General features: G+C 28.6%; 1 protein-coding gene across 1 annotated transcript; it reads left to right on the top strand.

Annotated features, from left to right (window-relative positions):
* The first annotated feature begins 17,434 nt into the window (after nt 1-17,434).
* Nucleotides 17,435-18,835, top strand: LOC136081442 (uncharacterized). Its single transcript, XM_065798757.1, has one exon. The coding sequence runs from the start codon at nt 17,435-17,437 to the stop codon at nt 18,833-18,835; it is 1,401 nt and encodes a 466-aa protein (XP_065654829.1).
* Nucleotides 18,836-20,336: the final 1,501 nt, after the last annotated feature.

The following is a 20,336-nucleotide window of genomic DNA, read 5'->3' as shown; positions in this document are numbered from 1 at the left end:
TGAGTATAAGAGCTGTAGTTTCATAGCAATACTGGCCAAAACTTTCAGAGTTCAACTCATAACAGGAGCATACTGCTATTAGGATTGTCCTCAATCTAATAATTACATCTACTGCCACTCCCGTTATATCAGCGAAAGTTTTAGCATTTTCAAATGCTCTTCTGGCAGTGTTTCCATCGTTAGTGTTGCCAAAACTCTGTTTGGGCATATCAACTATAAGACTTAGCTCTTCTCTAAACCTCAGTTGAATATTCGTTTTTTTACTTTTTACTAATGCTTTTTCAGCAGGGGATTTGGCAAAGTATTTTTTAATGTCTAATTTATATCCTAGATGTAAAATATATTCAAAACATCTGAGCCAGCAATGCAGAGTAGAAAGACCCAAAGATAAAGCTTTTTCATTGATTGGTTTTGATCTGATCAATGCTGGGTTATTAAGTTTACTGGGCTTAGCTCCACAAATATTACATGATTGCGAGGACAGAGTGTTAGTGAGGGCATTAACCACTTTACCATCAAACATGGTTAAATCTAGTTTGAACTTAAATGTGATAGTCGTATCCGGTTTGCCTTCCTCTACTTCTAACTTTACTTCAAACTTGACTAGTCTATTTATTTCTGCTTTTAAAAGTTCATATTCATTTCTTATCAATTCTTCCGTTTCTTTTTGATATTGGAGATGGAGGGGTCTACAGTAATGTGTACTTGAGGGCTTTTTATTTAACCATACATTTTTGTTTATGATGGTTAATTTAAGTGGAACAACAGCTGTCTGGAAAAGACTTTGTTCATTAACTTGGGCTTCACCAATATTTGTCTCAGTGTTTTTGTTTATAGGCACTTTGACTGGAGGCACCATCAAAACCACCTTTAAAATGAAGTAGACCTTTAAACCTCCCCCCAATTTCAGCAAACATTCTTATAGAGTCTTGGCATTCCGTAAAAGTTAATATCCTTGTCAGAGTATGATTAAACATACCCTGTAGAGAAGTTGAAGCAGATGTTTCTGTCACAATTAAACCCTCAGGATAACATTTGTGTCTCTCATTCTTAATTTCTTGAAGTGAAGGATAAATATCTGCATTATGTATTACCGATGAATTTCTAATAATTTGATACTGTTCATCAGAAAGGTCACACTGAATTTTTAAGCATAAGGCATCTTCGGTTTTCATTTTTATCGGAAAATTTATCTTTTTGATTTTATCTTTTTCAGAGTTTGTAGCACTTTTCACAAGATCAACGAAGTCTTTTTTGCTAGGATCTCTTGTGGCTTTTTTTATTGAAGCTAATGCCAATGCTTCAGCAGGATGTTCAGCCAATTTGGCAACCTTAAATAAGATAATATTTAATATTTAAGCTTGTAAACTATTTTTTTAACTGAGTTGAATTTAATTTATTTAATAATACCTTAGATCTTCTGCTTCTATCACCTAAATCTTCCCAGTTCTTGCACTTTCTCCCTGAACCTGATGCAACATTTTTTTTTGTTAACAGTAATATCTATGTTCAACCAAGTTCGCTCGTGTTCTAAAAGTCTAGAGAAGGTTCTTGCATACTTCCGCAACTTTGATCGGAATTTACATTTAAATATTATTAGAGTTTTCTTTAGATTTATCATTTCAGGTTTTTCAATACTTTCATAGTATAGACCCTCCAGTCTACAAAACTCACGTAGAGGAGCCTCGAGTAAGTTATCATGATTAATTCCTAACTCTTGAATTATAGGAACTAAATGTATTCTTTTCATGTTGAATGTAAGCAATGAACTATTTTAAGCTATTTTATACACAAGTTTTAATTTTAAAACATGCACTATGCCATCAAACGTTGCATATATTGGTTTTTGAGGTTTGATAATTAGCACCATCTGCATGAGCATGAGTTTTTTTACTAATAGGAATAAATGTATAATTTGTGTAATGAATGAAAGCAATGAACTAATATTCGCTACTTTAAACGGCAAGTTTTAATTAAAAACGAAAAAAAACACACAAAAAAACCGAAGTATTTGAAAGGTCTTATTTTAATTTGGGCAAGTTTGCGCAAATGATTTTTATTTTTTCTGCTTTCATATATACCTAATAATGGGAAAATATTAAAACTACCATGGAATCTAGTGGAATCGTTTAGTTTTTAAACTAAACTCATAATTAAACTAATTTAAAAAAATCAATTTATGACACATTTTTGAGATCTCAGTAATGAAAAACTAAAAACAAAATTTATTGTCAAAAATGTTGTTAGCAGTTGCCAAACATCTTAAACATATGACTTCAAATTAAATGTGGAACTGTTTTTACCCATGTCAATCTTAAAGGAGTGACACAAAAGCTAGATTTTTTTGAACGAGTTTTCCGATAAATAAAATAAAATATATAAGTCTCGGAGAAAGGCGTATAAATTGGTGAAATCTTTAAAATTGTTCACAAAAAAGTTAATTATTGACTTTTAGTGGTATTTAGTAACATTATAATTAAATTAAATAATTTCCAGCAATACTTTTTTTATGGGTTTTTTTTTGCCGTTTTTTATGCATTTTGACTCACTGTGCGGCGCACAGTGACTCAGGACGATCAAAAAACGGCAAAAATTAAATAAAATTTGACATAAATTGTAAATAAATAATGTTATATATCAAAATAATATTTTTTAGGTCAAAGATTTAAATTTGTTGATAAATTTTTTTTTTACGCGCAGCTTCAACGCGTATAATGCGCGTATGCGCGCATTAAAGACTATACGCGTCCAAAAAAAATTTTCGGAAAGTTTTAGAATCTTCAAGACAAACACATTAACTTGATACATTACTCTACTTGATATTAAAAAAAAAGGTTTTTAAACGGTGTTGATACATAGAGAAAATATAATATAATAAAACTATATTTTGTTACATTTATTTTATTATTTACATTACAAATGATTTAATAACTTCGTCTGGTAACGGTTTTCCTCAATAGCTCTTATGTTTTCTAAAAGATATGCTCGATACTTTTGGATCTGATCTTACTAGAAGGTAGTGCATATACCCCAATTGGTAAAGGTAATTTATGTGATATAGAAGAACTATGCAGTAGCAGTTTATGTACCGTAGGAGGCATAACATACCAGTCGTACAAACTCACTATACGTTTAGCTGTTTCAGTGCAGTATAAATCTAATTCATTAATATTAATAGGATATCCACAAGATATAGTTATGAGAATATTATGCAATCTTTTAATTATATCACAATCAACTTTAGTAATTTCAGAAAAAACTTCACTATTTTTAAATGCTCTTCTGGCAGTATTGCCGTCATTGGTATTTCCAGACCCAGTTTTAGGCATGTCAACATATCGGCTTAACCGTTCTCTGAAGAGTACCTGAATCTCTTTTTTTTTAAGTCTACAGATAATTTTTCCTCAGTTGTTTTTGGCTTATATTTTTTAATTTCAATTGTATAACTCAAATGGAGAATAAATTCCAAGCATTTTATCCACCAATGCAAAGCTGAAATTCCGAGCCCCAAAGCTGACTCATTCTCAGTTTTTGCTTTTAACAAATCAATATTGTTCATTTCGTTGGGTTTAGCATCGCACACATTGCAGGATTGAGTGGATTTTGTCTCTATAAGTGCGTTAACTACTTTATTATCAAACATTGTAAGATCAACTCTATAGCTGATATTAAAGGTCGCCTTTCTTCCTGCAATATTAAAAACTTTGCGAAACGTCTTTAAGGTATTTATTTGATTTTTTAGATCTGATTCTTCTTCTCTTGATAAAATTGGACTCTCTTTTTTATATTTCGGATGAAGAGGTCTACAAAAGTGACTACTTGAAGGATTTCCATTTTTCCAAATTTCGACATCTTCTACTTTGAGCAATAGAGGTACAAAAGCTGTACTAAAAAGATTTTCTTCACTTTTAAGTTCTATACTTGTGTTGCTTGTCTCGTATTTCTGTTTATAAATACTTTGGCTTGATGCTCCATCAAAACCAATTTCCATATAAAACTCCAAATATTTCGTTACCTTGACCACAATTAGGCATATCAATCATATCAGTTATTCTACTCACAGTGTGATCTAACATGCTTTGAAGAGTACACTTTGCAGAAATTTCAGAAAAGTGTATATTCTCAGGATAGCATTTCAATTTTTCCTCGAAAATATCGTGCAAGGTAGGATAAATATGTACATTGTGTACAAGAGCTGAGTTTTTGATCATTTGATATTGTTTATCGCTGAGATCAGTGTTCATTTTAACGCAAGAGCTTCCTCTACACTCATATTAATGGGAAAGGTTTTATTCAAAGTTTCATCAACTTTTTCTATCTCTAAAACATTATAAATATTGTTTTTTATAATGGAGGCTTTTTTTTTTTTTTCTCGAGCAGCATTTGCACTTTTTGCAGAAGCTAAAAAAAGAGCTTCATGATGTTCAGTGGCTAGTTCTTTTATTTTTTTTCTTTTGCTTCGCTCTCCAAGAACACTCCATTGGTTATGGGGCCTTCCAGAGCCAAAATGGCTGTTTTTAAAGTTCATAAGATTTTTTTGAAGCCAACGATTTTCTTTTTGTATAAATGCATGATAATTTCGTCCACATTGTTTTAGTTTTTTCTTCACCTTTGAAATATTTATAACTAAAGCAACCTTTACTTTATTTAAGTTTTCTTTGGGAATTTCTTCAGTATTTTTTATTTCATTAAGTAAATCCTTCCATAATCTTAATTTCTCCACTCCTAATTCACGTATATTTGGGATAAGATCTAATCTTTTCATTGCTATTGTTTTTAAGAACCATCAATATAATAAAACTAATATATCAGAAACATTTTAAATTACATTATATATTCTTTTACTTTACACTGTTTAAAATTTTATTTTGTTATGGCTTTCACAATTGCCACATTGTTACATCCTGTAAAAACACTATATTACTAAGTTAACTTTATATTACAGGAAATAATAATGTTGTTCAGTTAAGCTTTTTTGAAACATGTTGTACTTATCGAATAATAAACCGTTCTTTAAAATTGTCAATAAATATTTTAACAAACTTTTAAATAGTATCTTATGACAAAAGCACGTTTTTTAAAGCTATATTTAATATTTATGATTTAAAAACTATATTAGAGCAAGTAATACAAGTAAAAAATTAAAATTTAAGTTTCCCGCCATTTTCATTTGTTTTGGTAATAACAAAATACTTTCAAAAATGGCGGAAAACAAGGTTTTTAAGTGTTTAACAACATTTGTATTTCTTTTATAACTTCCAATACCGCAGGAGACCGCAGTAATCCCTTTATATTTTAAAAGTAAAAATGTTAATTAACTAGAAAAAATGTATATATTTTTGGAACTCGGTGGAACATTTTTTCAGCTGACACATAAACCAAAAAAATGCAATTACTTGCTGCCTTTTTTTTGAAAAAGTCTTTAAACTTAAACAAAAAAACCAGACTTTTTTTTTTCTTTTTAGTAAATTTGAAATATATAGAGCCAAAAGATTATCTTCAAAATAAATATACACTTTTATTTAAATCAAAATTACTCCTTTTTAGTTAAATAAAAATCTCACATTTTTCAGATTTTTTTGAAAATAATAACAAATTTTTTCACTTCTTTTTACTATAAAATACAAAATAAAAGTTTTATTAAAAAATTATTTATATTTTTGAAATAAAAAATTATTGAAATTTAATATTATTTAAAAAAGGGCACTTAATTTAGAGAAAAGTTGTGAGGGGTTTATTAACATTTTTTTGTTGTTTTGAGTCACTGTGCAGCGTTTTGAATTATGCCCGATGTATCAATTGAAGTAAAAATAACGGATTTGTATTTGGTCCCTTGATATAAAAATTCACTATATATAATCCCAACCAATATTTGTCCAAAGATCACTGAGGAGCGTTAAATTTCCAGGTTGTTCGAGAATTTCTTCCAACTTAGCGGAGCATTCTGCGTACTTTTATCAAGAAGCAAACCTGGCAGCGTTTTCGCGCACTCACAGTGGGCACAGTGTTTTTGATAAATGTCAATTGAAGTAAAAAAAAGTAATGTTCATAAGAAAAAAATTCTTTAGATACGTGTATTGTATATATCATGGCCTTTCTAAAATGGATATTATCTTTTTCATAACGCAAAAACTGTTTCTATAGTTACAAATCAAAGAGGGGTCTTTTATAGATATTCATAACAACTAAAATTTGATAAAAAATATGTTCAACTTTATTTCTTTACAAATTTAAAATTAATTTTATTCTTTTTGCTGTTTTTAGTAAATTTTGAAATATATTCATAGCCTATTATTTTCCTGCAATAATAACAAAATTTAAATATAAATTACCTTTTTTTTCTATTGTTTAAAATAATTTGTAAAAAATCTTTATTACAACTATCTGAGTATAGATATAACCTAATACTTTTTGGAAAACAAGCGAACACATTTATAAGTATATAAAACAAATGATGAACAACTTTGCTATGAGGTAAAAATAGTTTTGGTTGCTACTTCTTGCAACTTTGAGCACTGTCAAGCTCTTAAGCTGAAAAAATTTTGTAGAACCCTCTCACTTTGAGGGGGTTTTAATATTTGATATTGATGTACAATGCGTTCTTGCAAGTTTTGTATACAACTTCAATTGATAACAATTCGAATTGTTATGCATTTTATTGTATGCATAACAATGCAACTGTTATGTATGTTATTGTATGCATAGCAATGCAATTGTGATGCATAAGCATGATTTTGAATATTCAAAATCATGCGTAACAGCAAAATAACTTTTGCGTAGTTTGAAATCTAAGGAGTTGTGGATAAAAATGCTCACTCCTCCACGTGTTAGAGTCTCTAATTTGATGAAAAACTTAATAATTATTAAGTTGAAAATTAGAACTGTTTTCAATTTCCTTATCACGGCACCAGATTTCGGTTAGACATAATTTTAAAGTTAATTTTGACACTAAATAAAAATTGTATAAATTTCTCAAAACTTTGTTGGAGGCTCTTATATTAAGGTGTAGGATAGATAATGCAGTTGAATTTATGTCAGCAGTAATACTTGAGATATCTGAACTATTGTAATAGGGACTCATATTTAATAATCCCTCCTCATCGTTATAAAACTTAATATCTATATCTGATTGATTTTTTAACGGTATATATTTGTTTATTAGGAAAGGTTTAAGATTATTTATATCAGTATTATTAAAAGCGCTATTATCAAATTTTTTCCTAAATAATCGTTTAGTTTCCATTTTAAAAATATAGATTTAAGATAACAAATATTTTTAGATAAAAAAATGAATTACTTTTTATTTCGAATCCACTCACGAACGATTAGTTTATCGCAAGATATTACTGCAAACTTGCCAAGCTCTCGTTCCTTTTTCATTCGCTCTTTTAGATCTTTTCCTATTAATATTTTTCCTGCGCAGTAATCTTCCTTAACGTAAACTTTTTTTCCTTTTAATTTTTGGACGTTTTTTAAAATAGCAACTTTATCTTTATAATTTAGAAGTTTTCTATCAACTCTTCTAATCTTTTTCGAGTCTCTAATCCCAGTCCTATGGGCCCGTTCAATTTTTATATTTTTCAATCAAAGTAAATCTTCGAAGAGTTTTTGCACTTTTAATTCAGTCTCATTCCAACTTTCATTTTCACTTTCTTTTAATCCGTCAATTCTTAAGTTATTTCTTCTTGAGCCGTCTTCTATTTCCCTAAGTTTACTTTTTATTTTTGTGATCTCACTATTATCATTTATCTTGTTATTAGTTTCTTTTGTTTTTTTCTTCAGTAGATCTAATTTACCTGAAATAATATCATCGTTTGCGAGAATAAATTTCTGCATTTCACTGAATTCAGTTACCAACAACGTCACGGATTTGTTTGTAATGGTAATTATTTTATTTGAGTTATTAATATTATCTTTATCATTCTTATCAAGTCGTTCAGTAATAATTTTCATGTTTGCAGCTGTTATGGAAGTAAATATTTTTTCGTGCTCTTTTAATAGTTTTCTAGTTTCGTTTAGTACGTCGATTTTTTGCTTTTCAAGCATTTCAGAGAATAATTTTTCGATACAGTTTATATCCATAACAAGAATTTGAACGATACCAAGAAAATAGAAGAAGAAACTTTTTAATAATAATAAAAATAACAACTACAAAAGTTTCAGCTAAAAATTTTCTAAGTTTTAAAACGCGTCTGCTTTGTATTGAAGGTTTGTTGTAAAAAAAAAACCTAATAAAGAAAAATAATAAGACAGTCCTGCTACTCCAGAGGATGCTGCTGTGAAGGTAAAAAAATAATAAGACAGTCCTGCTACTCCAGAGGATGCTGCTGTGAAGGTAAAAAAATAATAAGACAGTCCTGCTACTCCAGAGGATGCTGCTGTGAAGGTAAAAAAAATAATAAGACAGTCCTGCTACTCCAGAGGATGCTGCTGTGAAGGTAAAAAAATAATAAGACAGTCCTGCTACTCCAGAGGATGCTGCTGTGAAGGTAAAAAAAATAATAAGACAGTCCTGCTACTCCAGAGGATGCTGCTGTGAAGGTAAAAAAAATAATAAGACAGTCCTGCTACTCCAGAGGATGCTGCTGTGAAGGTAAAAAAATAATAAGACAGTCCTGCTACTCCAGAGGATGCTGCTGTGAAGGTAAAAAAATAATAAGACAGTCCTGCTACTCCAGAGGATGCTGCTGTGAAGGTAAAAAAATAATAAGACAGTCCTGCTACTCCAGAGGATGCTGCTGTGAAGGTAAAAAAATAATAAGACAGTCCTGCTACTCCAAAGGATGCTGCTGTGAAGGTAAAAAAAATAATAAGACAGTCCTGCTACTCCAGAGGATGCTGCTGTGAAGGTAAAAAAATAATAAGACAGTCCTGCTACTCCAGAGGATGCTGCTGTGAAGGTAAAAAAATAATAAGACAGTCCTGCTACTCCAGAGGATGCTGCTGTGAAGGTAAAAAAATAATAAGACAGTCCTGCTACTCCAGAGGATGCTGCTGTGAAGGTAAAAAAAATAATAAGACAGTCCTGCTACTCCAGAGGATGCTGCTGTGAAGGTAAAAAAATAATAAGACAGTCCTGCTACTCCAGAGGATGCTGCTGTGAAGGTAAAAAAATAATAAGACAGTCCTGCTACTCCAGAGGATGCTGCTGTGAAGGTAAAAAAATAATAAGACAGTCCTGCTACTCCAAAGGATGCTGCTGTGAAGGTAAAAAAAATAATAAGACAGTCCTGCTACTCCAGAGGATGCTGCTGTGAAGGTAAAAAAATAATAAGACAGTCCTGCTACTCCAGAGGATGCTGCTGTGAAGGTAAAAAAATTATAAGACAGTCCTGCTACTCCAGAGGATGCTGCTGTGAAGGTAAAAAAATAATAATTAACAGTCCTGCTACTCCAGAGGATGCTGCTGTGAAGGTAAAAAAAATAATAAGACAGTCCTGCTACTCCAGAGGATGCTGCTGTGAAGGTAAAAAAATAATAAGACAGTCCTGCTACTCCAGAGGATGCTACTGTGAAGGTAAAAAAATAAAAAGTCCGAAGCTAGAAAAAAATTAAAAACTTTCTTTTGACAATTAAAAGTTCATTTTGATACATTTATTATTTTAATGTAAATATATGCTGCAGCCGTTTTTCAAAACGCCTCAATATGCTAATATTTCGTATTTCGAGAAAAATGCAATTAAAAAAAATTTTAAGGAGAAACTCTTTGTAAAAAGTTTTTTGAAACGTATAATTTTTATGAATTTTTTCAGAACTCTTTAAAAATATGTATTCAATAACGTTTGTAGACATCTACACTAGCTTATTTTGTAAAAAAGTCAAAATTGATTTTTTTATTACCTTAAAGGCGTTTTGATAAACGACTATAGTATGGATGATATAACAAATATGTTGAAATGAGATAATTTGACGCAAAATAAAAATTAAAAGCTCCTCACAAAAGCTACTAAACCAAAAAAATTAAAAGTAATTGCATTCCAGTGAACTTAAAAATTTTAAGTATAGTGTATTGGTATTTGCAAAGAAACATTATATAAATCATTTTATAATATAAACTTATTTTTTTTTAAACTTAATTGCGCTTAAACATCCCTATATAAACAATATATATATATATATATATATATATATATATATATATATATATATATATATATATATATATATATATATATATATATATACATTTAAACAAATATGTTATTTTTTTATATATATTGTTTATAAAATGTAAAATATCCACTGAAATAACTTATTCAGGATCGTATTTAAAGTAAGTAAACTTTTCTAATAATTACAAATCTTTTTTGCTCAAGCTGTTATTATTTTGATTTTTTGTTGGTATGTTATTACATTTTAAAAAATTGACAAGATTAAAAAAGCACAAAACATATTGACAACCAAGTGGAAAATTTGAAACTTCAATTTTAGATTTGCCCCTCCTTGATAATTTCTGGCTGCTTAAATTACGTCATCTGCTTCTTAGACCATTAAAAATGATAAACGTGGCTTTTTCGTTAATTGTCGAAGCCACTATTTTCTTGCGTGTGTGACGTCACTTTGTGGCAAAAAAACTAACAAGAAATAAGTTTTTAGGAAAACTGCTTCTATTAAAGATATATGATATTTTTATGGGATATATTCTAACATAGACAAAAACTATTTATTTGTTACTATTGTAATAAATACAAACTCTTATCCGTGATATACAGTTTTTATACCTTTTTGTGCAACATAATTAAAATTAATCATAAAAAATTTAAGATAAATGCAAAAGGTCACTTGAGGCATAAAGGTTTATTTTGCCACAAACTGACGTCAATGCGCATTTAGCATATGCTGAGTTAGCAGGCATTATATGAAATAATCGCGTATAAGATATCTATAAAATGAGAAAACTTAAAACTTTGTTATAAATTTTAGAAATCTTTTTTGCTATATTATCATTTTTTTGCCATAAATATATAAGTAAAATTGAAAAAATTTCAAAAATTATTACGCGAAGAAGTCTTAAACCCCCAAAACAACACTGATGACAGCGCACTTGACCACTGAGCTATCAATAAAATGCATTTAGCAGAAAAACAAACCTAATTATAAGTCTCTTATAAGCTCTACGTATGCAAAAAAGCTGCACATGTTAAGTTTTTTGCTCTTGAATGTTTTTTTCAGAATAAATTATTTTACTAAAAAATATTGAAGTAAATAAGGAATAGGTATAGAAATAATCTGTGTGGAAAAGATATGTAAATTGGTAAAGATCTGTATTTTACGGATCCGGAAAGCTGGGATATATGAGGAAAAAGTATAGAAAAGTTTGGAATAAACTTACAAATACCCGTATTTTCACGGGTCTGATCTGAGCTAGAAAACTTATAATGATCGACAACAAAAGCAAAGTTCTAACTAACAAAATGCTGTAAAAAGTAACTAAAAATAAGAATACTGAGAACTCTTGTTTTTACATTCACACTCAAAAGTAAACACAAAAATGATATAATTGAAATAAATTCAACCTAATAAATAAAATAATCAAAATTAAATTTTTTTACTTAGCCATTCCACAGGATTTTATTTTGTCGAGATTTTTATATATGATTAACATAGTTGTATAAAGCTAAAAAAAAAAACTAAAAAAATTTGGGGGTATTCAACTTTAAAAAGTTAATAGGATCCGAAGTTATTACATTTTTTGTGCTGGAAAAACTGATGATTTTTTGACAAAACGCCTCGTCCTTAATAATGGAAAATTTGCTGTGAAATGAAACGGTACCGAAATAAAATAAACAAACATAAAAAATCAAGCGCGAAAATCTAACCAAACGATGCGTAAAAGAAAAAAAAAACAGTATACATAATTTCTGAACAAAATTTCAAAGTACCATTTCTTCAAAAACGCATAAATAAATACTTCATTTAAATAGAGGAAAGGCTATACTTGCTTTTTTCACAAAATGACCTTAAAGCTTTTAAACGCTCTTATACTTTTTAACATTTTTACATAATTTTTAAGTTCTCTAAAACGAGAACTAAGAAATTATGTATATATGTTAAAAAGGTTCCTCATTTTATCAAATCTTTATCTTTTTTTTAAACTATATGGAAGTTTTCGAACAATTTTGATATGTTTTGGTACTTAGGAAATCTTACCTTCAAAAACTACTTTTGAAAAAACTACTTTTCAAAAAACCTTAAAATACGTGGGGTTTTTTTTTCAATAGTGGTCTTAAGACACGAATAAAATATAAAAGAAGCCATAATAAGCATAGTACCTTCTGTATATGTTTGAAAAAAAGAGTCAAACTAGTTGACGCAAAAAACCTCAAGGTTTTTGTTTTATTATAAAAAAATGTATTAGAGAGTAAAGTTTATGAAAACTACGTTTTTTTTGTTTTTTTTCAAACGTCAAATACTTTTTGTTGCGCTGCGGAATCGCTCAGTTAGACTTATTATTACTTTTTTCTACGTAAAACTGATCCTTTTTTTAAATGAATCTAAAGATAGTAACTTTGGTAAACAAGTATTATAACTCAAAAGCCTTTTTTTTTAGTTATGTATATTAATTTAAACCGAAATTTTAAAAAAATAGCAACACTTTAATAGAAGTAACAAAAAGTGCACAATTCAGCTAAATGCTGAATAAAATTAATTCAATAACTAAAAACATAAATACTGACTCAGTCTTTGATTGGTTTCATCATCTAAACAAATTAAACAATTCATATTTTTTGTGTGATCAACACTAACCATTCAAAATTATGCACACTATTAGGGTAATAGAATACTATAATTGATTTTGTTATTAAATCAAAAAAACACTTAACACTTTGAAAAATATTTAGGTTATAAAATTACGATAATTTTTGAATCAAACCCAGCGGGCACAACAACGTTGATACAATGTTAAATGACGTTGTTTTTTTGGTTGGATTAACGTTGGATTAACGTTGGAAATGGAAAGGATGGACGACGTTAGATTTGCCAACATTAGCTAACGTTATAATTTGGACGAAGACCGATATGTTATAATTTCCTCGATGTTTTTCCAACATTAATTAATGTTGTATTAACATCGAGCAACATTGGTATAACAACATTCTAATGTGGCTTTTTAGGTTGGTTTGGCATTGGGTTAATGTTGGAAATGGAAAGGATGGACGACGTCAGTTTTGCTAACGTTAGCTAACGTTGTAATGTAGACGCTAAAACGAAATGTTATAATTTTTATCTTGACGTTTTTTGTCAAGATAAAAATTATAACATTTTATCTTGACGTTTTGACATCGAACAACATTGGATTAACACCATTCAAACGTTGCTTAACGTTATTCTAACGCTTATTAAACGTTTGAGTAGATCTACTAAGCTGAAGGTTTACGTTCAATAAACAACAGGTTTGACAATAAAATGAGAAGAAATTGTTTAAAAACGTCGATTTACAAAAATATTACAACGTGGTAGAGTAATTTCGTTCATTAACAAATATTCCGAGGAAATTTTTAAATAATAAATTTAAAAATAAAAAGTTAGTTATTCTCTTGTTGCTGCAGGTTTTTGGGACGTCATTGGTTGTGCTTTAATTTTGTTTTCGCCCGCCATCTTCTACATTCACCTTGTCTGGTGCGTATCTCAGAATTTTCTATATTTCAAAATTAATCTGTTTCAACGTGTTTTCTTTCAAAGACATTACCAAGGCTAAAAATGCATAGCTTGGTTAATATAAATTTAATTATCTATAATATCTTTAATTATATTTATTGTTAATTAAAATTATTACTTGTAATATTGATAACAAATAACTATATTAAAATTTATGATTTTAAACTTTGGCCATGTTGCAAAATAACCATAAAAATAGGAATTGTGTATTGTGTCAAACACACAAAAACTTGAAGAAATACAAATAAATTAGAACTCTGTTAGAAAATAAAGTTTATATACAGTGATTTATAAATTTTATTTTCTAAAATTTAATACTTATAAATTTTATTTTCTAAAATTTAATAAGAAAGTATTTAAAATAGTATTTTAAATACTCCCAGCACTGTGTGTGTATATATATATATATATATATATATATATATATATATATATATATATATATATATATATATATATATATATATATATATATATATATATATATATATATATATATATATATATATATAAATATATAAATGTAAATTATGTTAGTGTTTTTTACAAATAGAGTGCAATGTTCTTAAAGAACAGAACAATAATAAATTAGTAAAAAATACTTACCTAACTTTTTTCTTCAACTTGAAGTTTCACCATTGCTGGATCATCAGGAAGAGTTACTAAATATAAAAAAATTCAATTTATAGAAAAAAATATTTTACAGGAAGTTATAAATTGTTCTAAAAAAAATTTAATTACTATATTTTTTTGGTTTACGGGATGCTACAGAAAGTAATTATTAAATAAATTTCTTTGGAGTGGGGATAGTTTAATTTGGTCATTTGTTCTTATAATTTTTTAAGAGGTATTCATTTTCGTGTCTACGTTTAGAAATTAATTCAGATTTTTTATTTAATAAATTTTCCTGATTTGAATGAGTAATTATTTCAAATTTTTCTGGCAAACATAGCATACATTTTTTGGTAAAAAGAAGTAATCTAATTTCTTTTTAAAATGTAAACATTTATTCGCGTGTTTTCGTATAATGTAATTAGTTTTACCAAAATGAATTAAAATTATATATGAATTTCCTCATTTGTCGAAAAATGCGACTCAAGAGGAAACGTATGTTGACATAAAATATTTTAATTAACCAAATGTAATTGCGACGAAAAAAAGTCCGCTTCATCCAACGTTAACAAAACGTTATAATTCCGATTTTAAAAAAATGTTATTATAACCGAAGTTGTTATAACGTTGTAATTCGATGAAAAGAAACGTTGGTGTAACTAACGTTACCACAATGTTACGATTCCGATAAAAAATAACGTTAGTGTAACAAATGTTACCATAATGTTGTAATTCAGATGAGAAATAACGTTAGTGTAACGTTACCACAATGTTGTAATTCGGATGAAAAAAAACATTAGTGTAACCAACGTTAATACAACGTTTTATTTCCGATGATAATTGGAGTTAGTGTTGCCGATGTTATTACAACGTTATTACAACGTTATAACACAAACGTTACAAAACCACCGTTAGTACAACGTTGAAATTCTGATGAAAAATAACTTCAGTAAATATAACGTTATTACAATGTTAAATATAGTTGGTCGATGCCGCCCAACATAACCTATCTTAAATCCAACGTTGGTTCGACGTTGGGTGCCCACTGGGAGTTGTCTCTAAAAATGAAAATCTCAAAAAAATATTTTTGTACCATTATTAAGCTGTGGTTCGACTTTTTGCAATAAACAAATAAAAAGTTGTTGTATTTTAAGTCATAGGTCGAACGATGGAAGAGCAAATACCTTAAACTATTTTGTCGGCATAAAACGTCAGATATTTTTTCTTTAGCTGTGTTTTATCGATTATCGATATTACGCTCTCAAATGTTGAAGAGCCTAACTTATATTGTTTACCTTGTTGTTGTCAAATAAAACCATATACAAATTAAATGTTATAATAAAAATATATTTTAGGTTTTGCAATATATTGTAAGTAAATTACAAAACTTAAAATATATTTATTATTTATTTTAATATAATATTATTGTTTTTTTAAATATTTGAAATAAGATAATATTAGAAACATTTACTTCCTCCTTCCATTTTTTTTCTTTCTTCACTGGTATTTTATACATTATTTTTTTTGAATGTTTTTAATTGTTATAATAATTTTAAATAATATAACATTTTAGAAGTTGTTAATATGACAGTATAAAATTTTTTATGTTGTCATATTAATGAATATTATGATACTAATAATTATTATATTGTCATATTAAACAAGAAAATACTATTATTTCGAAAAGTTGAAGTTTCAAACCTCCCTAGCCCCCACGCCAAAGGTGAGAAAAAACAAGTTTAGGTACTTTTTCTGCGAGGAGTAGAAAGATATGTGTGACACATTTTTTCCGATGAAATTTGGCTGGTGAAGAAAAAATAGGTATAAAAATCATGGAGGGTTGTTTAAAAAAAAAAAACATTTATTCGATAAAAATTTCATATAAGAACAGTAAGATATTTTTCAAAATCAACAAAACCATTATCACGAAAAGATAGCTGAACTCTTCTACTTTTTAAAAAACATCTAGGTAAATATATATTTCTAAAAAAAAAATGCCTCAATAAACCTTTGTGCTACACAACCTCTAAACAGACCTCAAAAAACGTGGCACAGAATTTTGGGAAAAAATTCGGTTCCGTTAAACGTGATTTCCGCATACCTAACCATTGAGAGTCTATTTGAAGAGCAATAAAATGCCAGTGTTGTTCTTTCCAATGGTTCTACCAATCAGGAAAATGAAATAAAAATGAACAAAACACTAATGTCCAAACCAGATGTTTGATTGCCTCAGTCTGTAATAAGTCATACATTGAGCATTGAGCAGAGCGCACGTGTAAACGAAGAAAGTTAGAGATATTTTAATATATTTGACTTTTATATTTTTTTGATTATTGTTATGGAGAATGAAAAGGTAATTACTTTGGGAATGCTAAGGGAATTAATGTCAATTCAATCTGACACAATTTTAAAGTGCTTTAAAGAAACTTTCAGAAGCTTCCAAGAAAAAATTGATAGCTTAGAAAGAGATGTTGAAGACCTTAAACGTGGCCTAAATTTTAACGGTGAAAAAATAATTGGCCCTAATTTTAACGGACAAAAATAAGCAAAGTTGACAAAAAAATGGACGAAATTAAAACTTCGTTAATCGGAATCAAATCTTTTCAAGGAAAATTAGTCAGCGAATCCACCGAGAATAAAAGGAAAACAGTTGACTTGGAAGATCGAAATCGCCGAAACAATTTGCGAATTGTGGGTGTTGAAGAGAGACCCAATGAGACAAGCGAGGAAGTTTTAAAAAAATTGAAAACGCTTATTAAAGAGGGTCTTCAAATAAATGAACCAATAACCATAGAAAGAGCCCATCGGGTTGGAAATTTTGAAAACAAGCCTAGGACAATTATTTGAAAATTATTAAACTGGCAGGAAAAAGAAAACGTTCTGGCTAGGGCAAGAAATCTTAAGGGGAAAAATATTTTTATTAATGAAGACTTTAGTGAAGAAACTATGAGAATCCGCAAAGAATTATTTGCACAAGGAAAAATCCATCGAAGTCAGGGAAAATATGCGAAGGTAGTATACGACCGCCTGATCGTAAGAGAAATGCCGAGTATAAGCAATGCGACGTCAAACAAAGATAAGTGAAAACAAATTTATTTTTATTGTTTTTATTTTTATATTACTTATTGACTTGATTAAAAATTATTAAACGATCTAATAAGAAATGAGTTCAACTAACAAGAATAATATAACAATTAATATTGAAAACTTAGAGTCTCCAGTTTTAAACTTTTTGAGAGCTAACAAAAATGAATATAGTTTTTTGACTGAAATAAATATTAGTTGTCTCGACAACTCATACTATAAACCTGATGAGTTTAATAGAGAAAAAAACAATAAAGATTTTAGTATCCTAAGTATAAACATAAGATCAATGAATAAAAACTTTGAGGCTTTTAAACATTTTTATTACTCTATAAACTATCTTTTTGATGTTAAATGTATCTCAGAAACTTGGGAAGATGCAAAAATGCCTTTGTCAGAAAATTCTTTGTACAATTTATCATCATACAAAATAATAAGTCAACCACGTGTTGGAAGCACGGGAGGCGGCGTTGCAATCTATATTCTTGACAAGTTTGTATTTAAAGCAAAAAAAACTTTTTGTAAAGCAAACAAACATATTGAAACTTTGTGTATTGAAATTCTAAATAAAACTGGTAAGCCTTTTTTAATCTCCTCGCTTTATCGACCACCATGCGGTAAGCAAATTAACTTTCAAAATAGCCTTAGAGCAATTATATCGCAAATGAGCATTCAGAATAAGCATATTTTTTTCGCTGGTGATTTAAACTTGGATGCTATGTGTTATGAAAAGTTTTTAAATACAAAAAACTTTTTTAATTTACTACTTGAATTTAACATTATATCTACCATTTTTAAGCCAACGCGTATTACAAAAACTACTTCGTCCTCAATTGATAATATTTTAACTAATAATTTTTTAGATACTTATTTCGAATCTGGCATTTTTATTTCAGATTTCTCTGATCATTTTCCTATCTATCACATTGCGCACGGAGTTTCATGTAACGACGGCAATAAAAAAGTATTTGTTACTAAAAGAAATCTTTGTATTAAAAGTCTAGATAAACTTAAAAAGAAGTTGTACGAAGAGCGATGGGAAGATGTCTATTCCTCAGCAGACCCCAATAGCGCGTTCGACAATTTTTTGAATACTTTTCAAAATGTTTATGACAATGTCTGCCCAAAATTAACCACTGAAATAAAAAATAAACAACTTAAAAACCCATGGATGACAAATAATTTGATAAAATCATCAAAAAGAAAACAAAAGCTCTATATAAAATTTCTAAAATCTAAAAAGGAAATTGACGAAAATGCGTACAAATCATATAAAAAGTTTTATCAAAATAACTTAAAACAAGCTAAAATAAAGTACTATTCTAATCAGCTGGATAAAAACAAGTTTGATATCAAGAAAACTTGGTCTATTTTAAATGAAGTAACTGGAAGAGAGAAAAAGAAACTCTCTTGCTTACCAAAACAAGTAATTATTAACAACAAAACTATAACAAGTGAAAAAAATATGTCAAGAATTTAACAAATATTTTGTTAATGTAGGCGCCTCTCTTGCATCTAATATTGTTCAGTCGACTAAAATGTTTGATGAATACTTGGGAGATAAACCCGCGACTAGCATATCTAATGAAAAAATAAATAAAAACGAGTTTAACAAAGCACTATTTGAACTAAAGCGTAACAAGTCATGTGGATATGACGACATTACTAGTAATGTAGCTATCTATGTTATGGATAGTATAAGTAAACCATTATTTTATTTAATAGCATTTTCATTTGAGAATAGTATATTTCCTGATAAATTAAAATTAGCTAAAATTCACCCAGTTTTTAAAAATGGTGATTGTTCTTCTGTTTCCAATTACCGCCCTATATCACTACTCCCTGTCTTTTCAAAAATATTTGAAAGGGTAATTTTTAATAGAATTTATGATTACTTGACATTAAATACGCTTTTATACAAAAATCAATTTGGATTTCAGAGATACTGCTCTACTGAACACGCTATTATTGAACTTTCTAATAAAATATCTATGTGCTTTGATAAAGGGGAACAAGTACTTGGAGTATTTATCGATCTCTCTAAGGCATTCGATACCGTTGATCACAGAATTATGCTTTTAAAGTTAAAGCATTACGGCATTAAAGGCCTAACATATAAGTGGGTTAAAAGTTATCTTTTTAATAGAAAACAGTTTGTTGTCCTGGAGGAGTCAGGAGCTCTTGATATTGATTGCGGTGTCCCACAGGGATCGATCTTGGGACCTTTATTATTTTTATTATATGTTAATGATATGAATAAAGCTTCTCATAAAATATCGTCAATTATGTATGCAGACGATACAAATTTATTTTACAGCAATTCTGATGTAAAAATATTGTTCAAAACAATGAACGCTGAACTGGAAAGCTTTAACCAATGGTTTATAGCTAATAAGGTATCATTAAATTGTAAAAAAACAAGTTTTACTCTCTTCCATAAAATAAGACAATCAACTAATCTTCCGTTAAAGTTGCCAAAACTGTCAATTAATAAAAATGAAATAAATCGAGTAAATTATACAAGGTTTTTGGGAGTAATATTTGATGGGAACCTATCATGGAAAAAACATATTAGTCTTATTGAAGCAAAAATATCTTCTGCTATAAGTGTATTATATAAATCTAGGGCCTTTTTTGATTATAAATCACGCAAAATGCTTTACTTCAGTCTTGTTCATTGTCATCTCTCTTACGCTAATATTGTTTGGACTAACACACACAAAACTAAATTAATAAGATTACAGAGGCTACAAAACCACGCATGTAAAGCGGTTAACTATTTAAAAAGATTAGAAAACCCTTCCCCTGTAATGAAATACATGAATGTGTTAAATATATCAAAACTTAATTCGCTTCAAATATTAATATTTATGTATAAATATAAGAATAACTTGCTGCCAAAAGTATTTTCTGATATTTTTACATTGGCGTTTTCACAAAAATACAATCTTCGATCAAATAGCAACCATAACTATCAATTG

Source organism: Hydra vulgaris, chromosome 06 (genome assembly GCF_038396675.1).
Source record: "Hydra vulgaris chromosome 06, alternate assembly HydraT2T_AEP".
In the NCBI taxonomy this organism is placed as follows: Eukaryota; Metazoa; Cnidaria; class Hydrozoa; order Anthoathecata; family Hydridae; genus Hydra; species Hydra vulgaris.
Note: the sequence above shows the minus strand (reverse complement) of the source record. Positions and strands in the feature narration are given on the sequence as shown.

What these genes read in the sequence shown, in the direction of transcription:
- LOC136081442 (XM_065798757.1), top strand. Translation starts at nt 17,435, where the DNA reads ATGAGTTCAACTAACAAGAATAATATAACAATTAATATTGAAAACTTA.